This window comes from Anarhichas minor, unplaced genomic scaffold (assembly GCF_050575085.1).
Source record: "Anarhichas minor isolate MPS153535 unplaced genomic scaffold, ASM5057508v1 ptg000027l, whole genome shotgun sequence".
NCBI classification, from domain to species: domain Eukaryota; kingdom Metazoa; phylum Chordata; class Actinopteri; order Perciformes; family Anarhichadidae; genus Anarhichas; species Anarhichas minor.
The window spans coordinates 9,918,966-9,936,810 of NW_027466473.1; the positions used below are offsets into that span (position 1 = coordinate 9,918,966).

The 17,845-nt window shown below is 36.9% G+C and overlaps 5 protein-coding genes across 5 annotated transcripts; all 5 read right to left on the reverse strand.

The window, feature by feature from the left end:
* Positions 1–3,948: 3,948 nt before the first annotated feature.
* On the reverse strand, positions 3,949–6,298 carry LOC142959883 (odorant receptor 131-2-like). The gene has a single exon (XM_076101387.1). It carries the CDS (start codon positions 4,870–4,872, stop codon positions 3,949–3,951), a length of 924 nt encoding a protein of 307 aa, XP_075957502.1. The 5' UTR covers positions 4,873–6,298.
* Positions 6,299–6,473: 175 nt separating this feature from the next.
* LOC142960721 (odorant receptor 131-2-like) lies at positions 6,474–8,930 on the reverse strand. The gene has a single exon (XM_076102703.1). The coding sequence runs from the start codon at positions 8,069–8,071 to the stop codon at positions 7,148–7,150; it is 924 nt and encodes a 307-aa protein (XP_075958818.1). The 5' UTR covers positions 8,072–8,930; the 3' UTR covers positions 6,474–7,147.
* Positions 8,931–10,138: 1,208 nt separating this feature from the next.
* LOC142959886 (odorant receptor 131-2-like) lies at positions 10,139–11,112 on the reverse strand. Its single transcript, XM_076101389.1, has one exon. It carries the CDS (start codon positions 11,060–11,062, stop codon positions 10,139–10,141), a length of 924 nt encoding a protein of 307 aa, XP_075957504.1. The 5' UTR covers positions 11,063–11,112.
* A 1,566-nt stretch (positions 11,113–12,678) lies between these two features.
* On the reverse strand, positions 12,679–15,128 carry LOC142960717 (odorant receptor 131-2-like). Its single transcript, XM_076102695.1, has one exon. It carries the CDS (start codon positions 14,267–14,269, stop codon positions 13,346–13,348), a length of 924 nt encoding a protein of 307 aa, XP_075958810.1. The 5' UTR covers positions 14,270–15,128; the 3' UTR covers positions 12,679–13,345.
* Positions 15,129–16,332: 1,204 nt separating this feature from the next.
* Positions 16,333–17,306, reverse strand: LOC142959887 (odorant receptor 131-2-like). The gene has a single exon (XM_076101390.1). The coding sequence runs from the start codon at positions 17,254–17,256 to the stop codon at positions 16,333–16,335; it is 924 nt and encodes a 307-aa protein (XP_075957505.1). The 5' UTR covers positions 17,257–17,306.
* Between the last annotated feature and the right edge of the window lie 539 nt (positions 17,307–17,845).

Here is a 17,845-nt window from a genome sequence, read left to right on the forward strand (position 1 = left end):
ACAGGCTACTTATTTTTAAAATATCTAAAAGAAAGAGAAGAATCCAATTTCTTAACTAGAAATACGCAACGAGAGTTGAAAATACCAAGGAAGGAAAATAAACAAAAACAAGGATGCTTTCACACACTGTATCATACATCCTTTACTCTTTCAAGAAAAGTTGTTCGAGATCTTTTGCAACAGACTACGGCAGAAAAGTTGTTTCGTACCTCAGTATCTAACTGAAAACTGGCCAATGCTAGTCCTGCATACTTGCAAAAGAGAAGATTAACAGATCTAGTATGAAAACAGTGGATCTGAAACTTATAGTTAAAAATAAATTGTGAAAGGAAATGGTGAGAGAATTGTTAAGAAATTGAAATACAACCTATTTGAAGATTATTGATGCTGAATATGTTGATAACTCAATTCCCAACCAGACCAATAACAATTCATCTGGATACTGTGTCTGTTATGCAGGAGGTCATGGTGGTAGATATTTGGAATATCCTATCCTATCACTCATTTATCCATATATGGTATAGTTTTACCGGGATGCTTGTAAACTTCCAAAAATGGCCTAATTTTCTCTATGGACTTGATTTGTGACAATTAAAGGCTGTGGAGAATTTGAACAATTGCTCTCGATGGTCAGTCATGGCGTCATGGGTCTGTCACATGCTGACATGTGTAGTTGCTGCTCATAATCAGTCAACAAGTTAATCTTTGCAAAATAATGTGTGTGTGGGTGGGAGGGTGGGTGGGGGGGGGGGGGGGGGGGGGGGGGGGGCAGCACCCCCTTCTGCTGACGGAAAGCTAACCAGGTCAATGCTTTAATTTGAGTCTCAGTGCTGTCTTCAGAAGAGCCACGAGGGATACAATTACTCTCCCACCATCCCATTCATCTGCAACTCTATCGCGCAAACGTATGAGCGTGCGAGTGTGCACGCAGCATGTCTTCTTCTTTTTCTTTTTCTTTTTTTTAAAAATCTATCTCGAAGTGGGTGAAATGAGTGCATTGAATATTCCCATTGTTCTTATGTTCAGTCAGAATATTTTTCCTTGAGTGCAATGCATCAACGTGAAAGCTATATGTTGCTGTGGCAAAGAATGTATGAAGAGAGAGAGAGAGAGAGAGAGAGAGAGAGAGAGAGAGAGAGAGAGAGAGAGAGGAGTGCAGACTGAAAGACTGTATAATTCAATTTAGGGGCTTCTTCTAAAATCACAGCCATATCAGAATTTGTTCATTCTAAAGTTTCCCACTGACATTTCCACAACCCGTCCTTTAGGAGCAGTGGACTTTTCCATTAGACGTGATTTCGCTGATGATGACCACCACTTTTATATTACTTTTGTTTGTTTTTTTGCTCTTTGTTTCATATTTCCTTTATCTTTTACCAGCAGCTTGTTTTTTTTAAATTGAACTTCAATTTCTCTCTAATATCAAGATCTTGCCAAATCAACAAACACAGTCAAATGTTTTGTAACTGTTAGAGTTTTAAGCTCACGAATTTAGCAAAACAACAGGAACACTTGTGCAATCCATTGCATTCATTTAATTATTGTTTAGGCTATTGTGTTATTGTGCAGGGCTGTATTATATTATAGCATGAGCAACTCAGCAGAAAAAATATAACTGACTTCACTCAGTTCTTCTCTGATACACTCTCAAGAAAAACACCACATTCTTGACACAATCAATACTTCTCTCACTATAGTATATTTAGCAGGCTACTGCACTGGTTTGCATGATATTGTTTATGGATTCTTGGTATTTGATCCCAATCCACTGTGCAAAGTTTCCACAGACTTTTTAAAAAGCCGGTTTTATCTTTGAAGAACATTTTTTATAATATAATACATTTGTTTTTCTGCTTACATGTAGCCCAAAAGTACACAATAGACATTGCTTAAAAGGGTTGTCTGAATAATTATTTGGGCTCCTCCTTCAGATCACATCTTAGCTATTTAGCAAAGACAGCGATACGCTTTCTGTACCTCCCTTGTTCATGTATTTGGCTCACACATAATTGTCTTTTGTGGATGCACTCCCTGTGAGCACAGAATGGAAACACCACAAGTGGTTAAAGTGACCCGTGTGTGACCAAAAGTAAAAACTAAGGCTGTGTTAATTAAACTATAGAATCCACTTTCTCGGTTGAAGATATGAAGAATTTCGGGATCATGATAACAACCTTTCCCTTCTGCTCTTGCTCCAAACTAAAGCTGCTCTCCGTCACCAGGTACTTTCTCTCTCTGGAATGTTTTTCAACCCTTCAAGTGCTCTTTCACGAAGGCGAGAGAGGTATTGAGAGGGCTTCAGGATTGTGGCGGAGTAAAGATCGGTTAAATTAGTCCACCTCCCGCCCAGACGCTTCTTTTATTCTATGGGTCAGCACCTCCCTCCCTGTTTGCCCACATAAATTGGTCTCTCTCTGCTTTCTGTCTCTATCCTTTCTCCTACACAAGCGTCCATCTGGACTGTGAGAAAGAGGAGGGGACAGGAATTTCATCAATAATATCACGAGTTGGCCTACAGAACTGAATTTTGTATTTTATTTTTACAGTGCTCAGGTGCCATATGCTTAGATATTAGAAATAAAAGGCCCCCGTTACAGCCCAAGTGTACTGTTGAGCTATTTACAAACCAAAAGTGACATCTGCTGGTTGAATGACTGAACTTCATGAAACGTACCTGGTGTCCATGTTTTGTTCGAGATGAAACATGTGAGCTATCGTTATCCAAAGCTTAGGTGTTGATATTTTTATTCCAAACTGACGGGTATAAAATATTTTTTATCTTCCAAAGATGTTCATAGAAAATGCACATGGGAACATCATCATTTGGTCTTTTCATCAATCAACAATAATAAATATAAAAGTCCAAATATGATATATTTTATTCTCATAATACATTCTGTGAATAAGTATGTACATCTGTTTCCATAGTTCTATCACTGATACGAAAAAAACAATCATACTGTACATGGATTATTCATTTCATGTTGAATATTTTCATGATATATATATTGTGTCTTTATGCATATTATCAGCCAAAGGGTGTATGAAAAAAAAGATTGTGTGGTTTGAAACAGTCAATTCTTTAGGAAATCATAAACGTTTGTTTCATTTAATGATTTGATCACATTTTTGAAAGAGCTATTTACTAAATATATTTACTAAATAATAAATGTATTTAGATATAACCATACAATGTACAAGTAAGTCGTGGAGGGGGATTATGAATCTTATATATATTTAACACAACAATGTGTCATCATGTATTACAGTGATCAAATCTCTGTCAGCTTCTTAGTGTGTACACATGTGATTGATGTGTTTTATTTATACAACTTTCACTAGAAAGGGAGTATTAATGGTGAAATGGACTTGTATGCAACACGTAATGGCTCTTGATGTGAGGAAGTGATTGAAAAGCTGCTGCACTTCTTTTTCTTTGTATCAGAATCAGAATCAGAATCAGAACCGTTTATTGCCAAGGTACGTTGCACTTACAAGGAATTTGACATGGCGGGTGGTGCATAACATTAAACAATCAACAATCAACACAGTGCAAAAAAATAGAAACGTATTAAAATTTAAAATAAAATATAAAATATAGTGCACAAACAAACAGATAACAGTAATATAAACAAGTAATATTGTAAGTGTGAATCAATACATTTCCAGTTCAACATAAGATTCGTAGACATGATTTTAGACGTTACAGCTCTTTGACAAAATAATTGCTATTTGCAGTATGTACATAAAGTTGTTACATCAGTTTAGAGAGAAGGGTTTGAACCACACTAATCTGAATGTGATACAATTCATCATACACTTTTACATACGCTAAAGTTAATCACACAAAGAAACAAACTTGCTTACTACAAATATAATTTGCCATTTCTACTCGACACGAATGTGCAAGCAAACAAAAATATCATAACACAATTACTGTAATAGAAATCAAGACTTAGGAAATGTCTTGACAGTGGTTCTGAGGCCAAACGTGAAATAGTATAGGAAGACAGGTCTGAAGGCGTGATCTCTGAGGCCATATAAGAGCGGGCTCAAACACTTAGGGAAAATGATAAGACATAAAAAGAGAGCGTACCGAAGGTGAAAGGCGATAGCCGGATTCATCTTCAACGGGGTGACGGAGTTTATCATATCAGAGAGAGTGGAGGTGAGACACAGGCATAACTGAATCAGATGCAAAAGCATTGTCTTTTGGGGCTTACTGGAGTTACGGTCACTAGAGGCTGACTTCACAGTAATCATGACAGCAATGTATGTGTAGATGGAAACCATGCCCACTAATACAAAACATGCGATGGTGAAGCCCTCGTTTACAGTTGTATAAATTTGTAGCTTGAAGGCGTGTTTGTGGCAGATCCTTAGCACAGTGAAGCCTGTACTCTCCAGACTAATATATAGCAAGAGCTGCGTGAAAAAGTCTAAAGAGGCAAATGTCCACATAAGAGCAATGGCCACTCCTGTCATCCTGGTGGTGACAATATTGGCATGCCTCAGTGGAAAACAAATGGCAACATACCTCTCCAAAGACATCACAGCGAGGTTGAGGGGTGATAGTTTAACAGTGATGCGTCCGAGCAATGTGATAAGAATACAAACAAAGATCATCAGTCTGACCATGGTCACGGCAAGAATGTACAGCACGATTGACACAAGAAGCTGCAGAGAGTCAGCGAGGAGCAAATGACCAAACAGAATGTAGCGGGGAGACTCCAGGAGGAGAGGCTTGCTCAGCAAGGCAAACAGCATGACGGCGTTTACGTACAGAAAGAAAAGACATGGCAGGACAGACAGCAGCACTTTGACTGGCTTCTGAAACAGCATGTCCTGGGTAACCTCTGTTGTGTTATTCATGACCGCTGCTTCATGCAGCGTCTGTAAAGGCACAATAATACATAGACATAATCACATCTCACTGATCCTTAATCAACGTTATATGAGCAGTCCTGAATCTTTAAAGCCTGTTTAGAATGATTTTGTCAAATATTATCTTAAATAAGCATGTTGGCCTGAAAAAAAGTCACAATTTCAGTTAATAAAAATAAAGACATAAAAATAAACATTTCAGAAATACATATAACCCTATGAAGTTGACAAACAGATCGAGACACATTACTCACATATTACTGATTGGGACTTCATTTGACAATGAAGGTTTGTGGAAGAAATCTGAAGATTGAATCAACCTCCACTACATCATGTCCTTTTTGTACAAGTAATCTATGCCATGACATCATCACCTGTGTCAGTTTAACCAATCAAAGCTCTGCACTTTCTTTTTTTCGAAGGAGAGTTTGAAAAGTTGTGAAAAAGTGCACAGAAATTCAACCAGGGGTTTCTAAATGGACATTTGTGACTGCTTGAAATTGCATGACAAGCAATAAAGTACCTTTCATACTGACTCTTTACCTTCAGCAGCCTGGTGAAGGTTGAGCTGGAAATATCAACCTGCAAAAATAATTCTAAACTGACTATATGATGAAAATGTGTTAACAAGATGTAAAATGTAGTTGGCCTGTAGGTAGTGCCTAAGACCTAAACCAAAATGTGGTGTTAATTGGCTCAGCTCTACATCATCAAGCTTTGAATTGCATTGATCAGTCTGAACTGTATACTTTGTCAACCTCAGCTGGACTTTAAGTGTTTGCATAAACCACAGAAACTAGAAGAGTCCATTTGAAACAACCCGCGTGGTTTTCTCAACTTTCTAAGTGGAAATTTCTTCAAGGTTCCTCGTTCACAAGACTTATGTGCTTTCAAAACATACGTCCGAGGAGATTACTTTTAATGTTTTTATGAATTACTTTTGTTGTCTACACTTTTCTTATTGCCAACATAACATTGAAATACAGAAAACCTAAAATCATGTGTTAATGCTATGCAAATATTTCTAGTGTGAAGATACAAACACAAGGATTGCATTTTCACAACATCCAGCATGCTTTATTGGCGTTAAAGTCAAAGTATAACTGAAGCTGACAGGAGTTTTAGCAGGTCATGGACATGTTTACACAATTACATTCCAGTGTGTACAAAGTAATGTCAATCAAACAAAATACAACAAGTAAATAAATTGAATAAAATCAAAAGAGGAAGTTATGACACAAACATTTTGTTATATTTTCCATAGTTCTATCACTGATACTAAAAAAAAAAAAACAATCATACTGTACATGGATTATTCATTTCATGTTGTATTATGTTCATGTCATATATATTGTGTCTTTATGCATTAACAGCAAAATGGTGTATGAAAAAAAAAAGATTGTGTGGTTCGAAACAGTCAATTCTTTAGGAAATCATGTTTGTTTCATTACATGATTTGATCATCATTTTTGAAAGAGCTATTTACTTAAATAAATGTATTTAGATATCAGCATAAAATGTGCAAGTAAGTCGTGGAGGGAGATTATGAATCTTATTTAACACAACAATGTGTCATCATGTATGTGATCAAATCTCTGTCAGCTTCTTAGTGTGTACACATGTGATTGATGTGTTTTATTTATACAACTTTCACTAGAAAGGGAGTATTAATGGTGAAATGGACTTGTATGCAACATGTAATGGCTCTTGATGTGAGGAAGTGATTGAAAAGCTGCTGCACTTCTTTTTCTTTGTATCAGAATCAGAATCAGAATCAGAACCGTTTATTGCCAAGGTACGTTGCACTTACAAGGAATTTGACATGGCGGGTGGTGCATAACATTAAACAATCAACAATCAACACAGTGCAAAAAAATAGAAACGTATTAAAATTTAAAATAAAATATAAAATATAGTGCACAAACAAACAGATAACAGTAATATAAACAAGTAATATTGTAAGTGTGAATCAATACATTTCCAGTTCAACATAAGATTCGTAGACATGATTTTAGACGTTACAGCTCTTTGACAAAATAATTGCTATTTGCAGTATGTACATAAAGTTGTTACATCAGTTTAGAGAGAAGGGTTTGAACCACACTAATCTGAATGTGATACAATTCATCATACACTTTTACATACGCTAAAGTTAATCACACAAAGAAACAAACTTGCTTACTACAAATATAATTTGCCATTTCTACTCGACACGAATGTGCAAGCAAACAAAAATATCATAACACAATTACTGTAATAGAAATCAAGACTTAGGAAATGTCTTGACAGTGGTTCTGAGGCCAAACGTGAAATAGTATAGGAAGACAGGTCTGAAGGCGTGATCTCTGAGGCCATATAAGAGCGGGCTCAAACACTTAGGGAAAATGATAAGACATAAAAAGAGAGCGTACCGAAGGTGAACGGCGATAGCCGGATTCATCTTCAACGGGGTGACGGAGTTTATCATATCAGAGAGAGTGGAGGTGAGACACAGGCATAACTGAATCAGATGCAAAAGCATTGTCTTTTGGGGCTTACTGGAGTTACGGTCACTAGAGGCTGACTTCACAGTAATCATGACAGCAATGTATGTGTAGATGGAAATCATGCCCACTAATACAAAACATGCGATGGTGATGCTGTCGTTTACAGTGGAATAAATTTGTAGCTTGAAGGCGTGTTTGTGGCAGATCCTTAGCACAGTGAAGCCTGTACTCTCCAGACTAATATATAGCAAGAGCTGCGTGAAAAAGTCTAAAGAGGCAAATGTCCACATAAGAGCAATGGCCACTCCTGTCATCCTGGTGGTGACAATATTGGCATGCCTCAGTGGAAAACAAATGGCAACATACCTCTCCAAAGACATCACAGCGAGGTTGAGGGGTGATAGTTTAACAGTGATGCGTCCGAGCAATGTGATAAGAATACAAACAAAGATCATCAGTCTGACCATGGTCACGGCAAGGATGTACAGCACGATTGACACAAGAAGCTGCAGAGAGTCAGCGAGGAGCAAATGACCAAACAGAATGTAGCGGGGAGACTCCAGGAGGAGAGGCTTGCTCAGCAAGGCAAACAGCATGACGGCGTTTATGTACAGAAAGAAAAGACATGGCAGGACAGACAGCAGCACTTTGACTGGCTTCTGAAACAGCATGTCCTGGGTAACCTCTGTTGTGTTATTCATGACCGCTGCTTCATGCAGCGTCTGTAAAGGCACAATAATACATAGACATAATCACATCTCACTGATCCTTAATCAACGTTATATGAGCAGTCCTGAATCTTTAAAGCCTGTTTAGAATGATTTTGTCAAATATTATCTTAAATAAGCATGTTGGCCTGAAAAAAAGTCACAATTTCAGTTAATAAAAATAAAGACATAAAAATAAACATTTCAGAAATACATATAACCCTATGAAGTTGACAAACAGATCGAGACACATTACTCACATATTACTGATTGGGACTTCATTTGACAATGAAGGTTTGTGGAAGAAATCTGAAGATTGAATCAACCTCCACTACATCATGTCCTTTTTGTACAAGTAATCTATGCCATGACATCATCACCTGTGTCAGTTTAACCAATCAAAGCTCTGCACTTTCTTTTTTTCGAAGGAGAGTTTGAAAAGTTGTGAAAAAGTGCACAGAAATTCAACCAGGGGTTTCTAAATGGACATTTGTGACTGCTTGAAATTGCATGACAAGCAATAAAGTACCTTTCATACTGACTCTTTACCTTCAGCAGCCTGGTGAAGGTTGAGCTGGAAATATCAACCTGCAAAAATAATTCTAAACTGACTATATGATGAAAATGTGTTAACAAGATGTAAAATGTAGTTGGCCTGTAGGTAGTGCCTAAGACCTAAACCAAAATGTGGTGTTAATTGGCTCAGCTCTACATCATCAAGCTTTGAATTGCATTGATCAGTCTGAACTGTATACTTTGTCAACCTCAGCTGGACTTTAAGTGTTTGCATAAACCACAGAAACTAGAAGAGTCCATTTGAAACAACCCGCGTGGTTTTCTCAACTTTCTAAGTGGAAATTACTTCAAGGATCCTCGTTCACAAGACTTATGTGCTTTCAAAACATACGTCCGAGGAGATTACTTTTAATGTTTTTATGAATTACTTTTGTTGTCCACACTTTTCTTATTGCCAACATAACATTGAAATACAGAAAACCTAAAATCATGTGTTAATGCTATGCAAATATTTCTAGTGTGAAGATACAAACACAAGGATTGCATTTTCACAACATCCAGCATGCTTTATTGGCTTTAAAGTCAAAGTATAACTGAAGCTGACAGGAGTTTTAGCAGGTCATGGACATGTTTACACAATTACATTCCAGTGTGTACAAAGTAATGTCAATCAAACAAAATACAACAAGTAAATAAATTGAATAAAATCAAAAGAGGAAGTTATGACACAAACATTTTGTTATATTTTTCATAGTTCTATCACTGATACTAAAAAAAAAAAAACAATCATACTGTACATGGATTATTCATTTCATGTTGTATTATGTTCATGTTATATATATTGTGTCTTTATGCATTAACAGCAAAATGGTGTATGAAAAAAAAAAGATTGTGTGGTTTGAAACAGTCAATTCTTTAGGAAATCATGTTTGTTTCATTACATGATTTGATCATCATTTTTGAAAGAGCTATTTACTTAAATAAATGTATTTAGATATCAGCATAAAATGTGCAAGTAAGTCGTGGAGGGAGATTATGAATCTTATTTAACACAACAATGTGTCATCATGTATTACAGTGATCAAATCTCTGTCAGCTTCTTAGTGTGTACACATGTGATTGATGTGTTTTATTTATACAACTTTCACTAGAAAGGGAGTATTGATGGTGAAATGGACTTGTATGCAACATGTAATGGCTCTTGATGTGAGGAAGTGATTGAAAAGCTGCTGCACTTCTTTTTCTTTGTAATCAGTACATTTCCAGTTCAACATAAGATTCATAGACATGATTTTAGACTTTGCAGCTCTTTGAGAAAATAATTGCTATTTGCAGTATGTACATAAAGTTTTTACATCAGTTTAGAGAGAAGGGTTTTAACCACACTAATCTGAATGTGATACAATTCATCATACACTTTTTCATACGCTAAAGTTAATCACACAAAGAAACAAACTTGCTTACTACAAATATAATTTGCCATTTCTACTCGACACGAATGTGCAAGCAAACAAAAATATCATAACACAATTACTGTAATAGAAATCAAGACTTAGGAAATGTCTTGACAGTGGTTCTGAGGCCAAACGTGAAATAGTATAGGAAGACAGGTCTGAAGGCGTGATCTCTGAGGCCATATATGAGCGGACTCAAACACTTAGGGAAAATGATAAGACATAAAAAGAGAGCGTCCCGAACGTGAACGGCGATAGCCGGATTTATCTTCAATGGGGTGACGGAGTTTATAATATTAAAGAGAGTGGAGGTGAGACACAGGCATAACTGAATCAGATGCAAAAGCATTGTCTTTTGGGGCTTACTGGAGTTACGGTCACTAGAGGCTGACTTCACAGTAATCATGACAGCAATGTATGTGTAGATGGAAATCATGCCCACTAATACAAAACATGCGATGGTGATGCCCTCGTTTACAGTTGTATAAATTTGTAGCTTGAAGGCGTGTTTGTAGCAGATCCTTAGCACAGTGAAGCCTGTACTCTCCAGACTAATATATAGCAAGAGCTGCGTGAAAAAGTCAAAAGAGGCAAATGTCCACATAAGAGCAATGGCCACTCCTGTCATCCTGGTGGTGACAATATTGGCATGTCTCAGTGGAAAACAAATGGCAACATACCTCTCCAAAGACATCACAGCGAGGTTGAGGGGTGATAGTTTAACAGTGACGCGTCCGAGCAATGTGATAAGAATACAAACAAAGCTCATCATTCTGACCATGGTCACGGCAAGGATGTACAGCACGATTGACACAAGAAGCTGCAGAGAGTCAGCGAGGAGCAAATGACCAAACAGAATGTAGCGGGGAGACTCCAGGAGGAGAGGCTTGCTCAGCAAGGCAAACAGCATGACGGCGTTTATGTACAGAAAGAAAAGACATGGCAGGACAGACAGCAGCACTTTGACTGGCTTCTGAAACAGCATGTCCTGGGTAACCTCTGTTGTGTTATTCATGACCGCTGCTTCATGCAGCGTCTGTAAAGGCACAATAATACATAGACATAATCACATCTCACTGATCCTTAATCAACGTTATATGAGCAGTCCTGAATCTTTAAAGCCTGTTTTGAATGATTTTGTCAAATATTATCTTAAATAAGCATGTTGGCCTGAAAAAAAGCCACAATTTCAGTCAATAAAAATAAAGACAGCCTTGCAACAAATAAAAACATTTCAGAAATACATATAACCCTATGAAGTTGACAAACAGATCGAGACACATTACTCACATATTACTGATTGGGACTTCATTTGACAATGAAGGTTTGTGGAAGAAATCTGAAGATTGAATCAACCTCCACTACATCATGTCCTTTTTGTACAAGTAATCTATGTCATGACATCATCACCTGTGTCAGTTTAACCAATCAAAGCTCTGCATTTTCTTTTTTTCGAAGGAGAGTTTGAAAAGTTGTGAAAAAGTGCACAGAAATTCAACCAGGGGTTTCTAAATGGACATTTGTGACTGCTTGAAATTGCATGACAAGCAATAAAGTACCTTTCATACTGACTCTTTACCTTCAGCAGCCTGGTGAAGGTTGAGCTGGAAATATCAACCTGCAAAAATAATTGTAAACTGACTACATGATGAAAATGTGTTAACAAGATGTAAAATGTAGTTGGCCTGTAGGTAGTGCCTAAGACCTAAACCAAAATGTGGTGTTAATTGGCTCAGCTCTACATCATCAAGCTTTGAATTGCATTGATCAGTCTGAACTGTATACTTTGTCAACCTCAGCTGGACTTTAAGTGTTTGCATAAACCACAGAAACTAGAAGAGTCCATTTGAAACAACCCGCGTGGTTTTCTCAACTTTCTAAGTGGAAATTTCTTCAAGGATCCTCGTTCACAAGACTTATGTGCTTTCAAAACATACGTCCGAGGAGATTACTTTTAATGTTTTTATGAATTACTTTTGTTGTCCACACTTTTCTTATTGCCAACATAACATTGAAATACAGAAAACCTAAAATCATGTGTTAATGCTATGCAAATATTTCTCGTGTGAAGATACAAACACAAGGATTGCATTTTCACAACATCCAGCATGCTTTATTGGCGTTAAAGTCAAAGTATAACTGAAGCTGACAGGAGTTTTAGCAGGTCATGGACATGTTTACACAATTACATTCCAGTGTGTACAAAGTAATGTCAATCAAACAAAATACAAAAAGTAAATAAATTGAATAAAATCAAAAGAGGAAGTTATGACACAAACATTTTGTTATATTTTTCATAGTTCTATCACTGATACTAAAAAAACCAAAACAATCATACTGTACATGGATTATTCATTTCATGTTGTATTATGTTCATGTCATATATATTGTGTCTTTATGCATTAACAGCAAAATGGTGTATGAAAAAAAAAGATTGTGTGGTTTGAAACAGTCAATTCTTCAGGAAATCATGTTTGTTTCATTACATGATTTGATCATCATTTTTGAAAGAGCTATTTACTTAAATAAATGTATTTAGATATCAGCATAAAATGTGCAAGTAAGTCGTGGAGGGAGATTATGAATCTTATTTAACACAACAATGTGTCATCATGTATGTGATCAAATCTCTGTCAGCTTCTTAGTGTGTACACATGTGATTGATGTGTTTTATTTATACAACTTTCACTAGAAAGGGAGTATTAATGGTGAAATGGACTTGTATGCAACACGTAATGGCTCTTGATGTGAGGAAGTGATTGAAAAGCTGCTGCACTTCTTTTTCTTTGTATCAGAATCAGAATCAGAATCAGAACCGTTTATTGCCAAGGTACGTTGCACTTACAAGGAATTTGACATGGCGGGTGGTGCATAACATTAAACAATCAACAATCAACACAGTGCAAAAAAATAGAAACGTATTAAAATTTAAAATAAAATATAAAATATAGTGCACAAACAAACAGATAACAGTAATATAAACAAGTAATATTGTAAGTGTGAATCAATACATTTCCAGTTCAACATAAGATTCGTAGACATGATTTTAGACGTTACAGCTCTTTGACAAAATAATTGCTATTTGCAGTATGTACATAAAGTTGTTACATCAGTTTAGAGAGAAGGGTTTGAACCACACTAATCTGAATGTGATACAATTCATCATACACTTTTACATACGCTAAAGTTAATCACACAAAGAAACAAACTTGCTTACTACAAATATAATTTGCCATTTCTACTCGACACGAATGTGCAAGCAAACAAAAATATCATAACACAATTACTGTAATAGAAATCAAGACTTAGGAAATGTCTTGACAGTGGTTCTGAGGCCAAACGTGAAATAGTATAGGAAGACAGGTCTGAAGGCGTGATCTCTGAGGCCATATAAGAGCGGGCTCAAACACTTAGGGAAAATGATAAGACATAAAAAGAGAGCGTACCGAAGGTGAACGGCGATAGCCGGATTCATCTTCAACGGGGTGACGGAGTTTATCATATCAGAGAGAGTGGAGGTGAGACACAGGCATAACTGAATCAGATGCAAAAGCATTGTCTTTTGGGGCTTACTGGAGTTACGGTCACTAGAGGCTGACTTCACAGTAATCATGACAGCAATGTATGTGTAGATGGAAATCATGCCCACTAATACAAAACATGCGATGGTGATGCTGTCGTTTACAGTGGAATAAATTTGTAGCTTGAAGGCGTGTTTGTGGCAGATCCTTAGCACAGTGAAGCCTGTACTCTCCAGACTAATATATAGCAAGAGCTGCGTGAAAAAGTCTAAAGAGGCAAATGTCCACATAAGAGCAATGGCCACTCCTGTCATCCTGGTGGTGACAATATTGGCATGTCTCAGTGGAAAACAAATGGCAACATACCTCTCCAAAGACATCACAGCGAGGTTGAGGGGTGATAGTTTAACAGTGATGCGTCCGAGCAATGTGATAAGAATACAAACAAAGATCATCAGTCTGACCATGGTCACGGCAAGGATGTACAGCACGATTGACACAAGAAGCTGCAGAGAGTCAGCGAGGAGCAAATGACCAAACAGAATGTAGCGGGGAGACTCCAGGAGGAGAGGCTTGCTCAGCAAGGCAAACAGCATGACGGCGTTTATGTACAGAAAGAAAAGACATGGCAGGACAGACAGCAGCACTTTGACTGGCTTCTGAAACAGCATGTCCTGGGTAACCTCTGTTGTGTTATTCATGACCGCTGCTTCATGCAGCGTCTGTAAAGGCACAATAATACATAGACATAATCACATCTCACTGATCCTTAATCAACGTTATATGAGCAGTCCTGAATCTTTAAAGCCTGTTTAGAATGATTTTGTCAAATATTATCTTAAATAAGCATGTTGGCCTGAAAAAAAGTCACAATTTCAGTTAATAAAAATAAAGACATAAAAATAAACATTTCAGAAATACATATAACCCTATGAAGTTGACAAACAGATCGAGACACATTACTCACATATTACTGATTGGGACTTCATTTGACAATGAAGGTTTGTGGAAGAAATCTGAAGATTGAATCAACCTCCACTACATCATGTCCTTTTTGTACAAGTAATCTATGCCATGACATCATCACCTGTGTCAGTTTAACCAATCAAAGCTCTGCACTTTCTTTTTTTCGAAGGAGAGTTTGAAAAGTTGTGAAAAAGTGCACAGAAATTCAACCAGGGGTTTCTAAATGGACATTTGTGACTGCTTGAAATTGCATGACAAGCAATAAAGTACCTTTCATACTGACTCTTTACCTTCAGCAGCCTGGTGAAGGTTGAGCTGGAAATATCAACCTGCAAAAATAATTCTAAACTGACTATATGATGAAAATGTGTTAACAAGATGTAAAATGTAGTTGGCCTGTAGGTAGTGCCTAAGACCTAAACCAAAATGTGGTGTTAATTGGCTCAGCTCTACATCATCAAGCTTTGAATTGCATTGATCAGTCTGAACTGTATACTTTGTCAACCTCAGCTGGACTTTAAGTGTTTGCATAAACCACAGAAACTAGAAGAGTCCATTTGAAACAACCCGCGTGGTTTTCTCAACTTTCTAAGTGGAAATTACTTCAAGGATCCTCGTTCACAAGACTTATGTGCTTTCAAAACATACGTCCGAGGAGATTACTTTTAATGTTTTTATGAATTACTTTTGTTGTCCACACTTTTCTTATTGCCAACATAACATTGAAATACAGAAAACCTAAAATCATGTGTTAATGCTATGCAAATATTTCTAGTGTGAAGATACAAACACAAGGATTGCATTTTCACAACATCCAGCATGCTTTATTGGCTTTAAAGTCAAAGTATAACTGAAGCTGACAGGAGTTTTAGCAGGTCATGGACATGTTTACACAATTATATTCCAGTGTGTACAAAGTAATGTCAATCAAACAAAATACAACAAGTAAATAAATTGAATAAAATCAAAAGAGGAAGTTATGACACAAACATTTTGTTATATTTTTCATAGTTCTATCACTGATACTAAAAAAAAAAAAACAATCATACTGTACATGGATTATTCATTTCATGTTGTATTATGTTCATGTTATATATATTGTGTCTTTATGCATTAACAGCAAAATGGTGTATGAAAAAAAAAAGATTGTGTGGTTTGAAACAGTCAATTCTTTAGGAAATCATGTTTGTTTCATTACATGATTTGATCATCATTTTTGAAAGAGCTATTTACTTAAATAAATGTATTTAGATATCAGCATAAAATGTGCAAGTAAGTCGTGGAGGGAGATTATGAATCTTATTTAACACAACAATGTGTCATCATGTATGTGATCAAATCTCTGTCAGCTTCTTAGTGTGTACACATGTGATTGATGTGTTTTATTTATACAACTTTCACTAGAAAGGGAGTATTAATGGTGAAATGGACTTGTATGCAACACGTAATGGCTCTTGATGTGAGGAAGTGATTGAAAAGCTGCTGCACTTCTTTTTCTTTGTAATCAGTACATTTCCAGTTCAACATAAGATTCATAGACATGATTTTAGACTTTGCAGCTCTTTGAGAAAATAATTGCTATTTGCAGTATGTACATAAAGTTTTTACATCAGTTTAGAGAGAAGGGTTTGAACCACACTAATCTGAATGTGATACAATTCATCATACACTTTTTCATACGCTAAAGTTAATCACACAAAGAAACAAACTTGCTTACTACAAATATAATTTGCCATTTCTACTCGACACGAATGTGCAAGCAAACAAAAATATCATAACACAATTACTGTAATAGAAATCAAGACTTAGGAAATGTCTTGACAGTGGTTCTGAGGCCAAACGTGAAATAGTATAGGAAGACAGGTCTGAAGGCGTGATCTCTGAGGCCATATATGAGCGGACTCAAACACTTAGGGAAAATGATAAGACATAAAAAGAGAGCGTCCCGAACGTGAACGGCGATAGCCGGATTTATCTTCAATGGGGTGACGGAGTTTATAATATTAAAGAGAGTGGAGGTGAGACACAGGCATAACTGAATCAGATGCAAAAGCATTGTCTTTTGGGGCTTACTGGAGTTACGGTCACTAGAGGCTGACTTCACAGTAATCATGACAGCAATGTATGTGTAGATGGAAATCATGCCCACTAATACAAAACATGCGATGGTGATGCCCTCGTTTACAGTTGTATAAATTTGTAGCTTGAAGGCGTGTTTGTAGCAGATCCTTAGCACAGTGAAGCCTGTACTCTCCAGACTAATATATAGCAAGAGCTGCGTGAAAAAGTCAAAAGAGGCAAATGTCCACATAAGAGCAATGGCCACTCCTGTCATCCTGGTGGTGACAATATTGGCATGTCTCAGTGGAAAACAAATGGCAACATACCTCTCCAAAGACATCACAGCGAGGTTGAGGGGTGATAGTTTAACAGTGACGCGTCCGAGCAATGTGATAAGAATACAAACAAAGCTCATCAGTCTGACCATGGTCACGGCAAGAATGTACAGCACGATTGACACAAGAAGCTGCAGAGAGTCAGCGAGGAGCAAATGACCAAACAGAATGTAGCGGGGAGACTCCAGGAGGAGAGGCTTGCTCAGCAAGGCAAACAGCATGACGGCGTTTATGTACAGAAAGAAAAGACATGGCAGGACAGACAGCAGCACTTTGACTGGCTTCTGAAACAGCATGTCCTGGGTAACCTCTGTTGTGTTATTCATGACCGCTGCTTCATGCAGCGTCTGTAAAGGCACAATAATACATAGACATAATCACATCTCACTGATCCTTAATCAACGTTATATGAGCAGTCCTGAATCTTTAAAGCCTGTTTTGAATGATTTTGTCAAATATTATCTTAAATAAGCATGTTGGCCTGAAAAAAAGCCACAATTTCAGTCAATAAAAATAAAGACAGCCTTGCAACAAATAAAAACATTTCAGAAATACATATAACCCTATGAAGTTGACAAACAGATCGAGACACATTACTCACATATTACTGATTGGGACTTCATTTGACAATGAAGGTTTGTGGAAGAAATCTGAAGATTGAATCAACCTCCACTACATCATGTCCTTTTTGTACAAGTAATCTATGTCATGACATCATCACCTGTGTCAGTTTAACCAATCAAAGCTCTGCATTTTCTTTTTTTCGAAGGAGAGTTTGAAAAGTTGTGAAAAAGTGCACAGAAATTCAACCAGGGGTTTCTAAATGGACATTTGTGACTGCTTGAAATTGCATGACAAGCAATAAAGTACCTTTCATACTGACTCTTTACCTTCAGCAGCCTGGTGAAGGTTGAG

Bases quoted from the DNA above. Each gene is read 5' to 3' on its own strand.
- LOC142959883 (XM_076101387.1), bottom strand. From the start codon at position 4,872: ATGAATAACACAACAGAGGTTACCCAGGACATGCTGTTTCAGAAGCCA.
- LOC142960721 (XM_076102703.1), bottom strand. From the start codon at position 8,071: ATGAATAACACAACAGAGGTTACCCAGGACATGCTGTTTCAGAAGCCA.
- LOC142959886 (XM_076101389.1), bottom strand. From the start codon at position 11,062: ATGAATAACACAACAGAGGTTACCCAGGACATGCTGTTTCAGAAGCCA.
- LOC142960717 (XM_076102695.1), bottom strand. From the start codon at position 14,269: ATGAATAACACAACAGAGGTTACCCAGGACATGCTGTTTCAGAAGCCA.
- LOC142959887 (XM_076101390.1), bottom strand. From the start codon at position 17,256: ATGAATAACACAACAGAGGTTACCCAGGACATGCTGTTTCAGAAGCCA.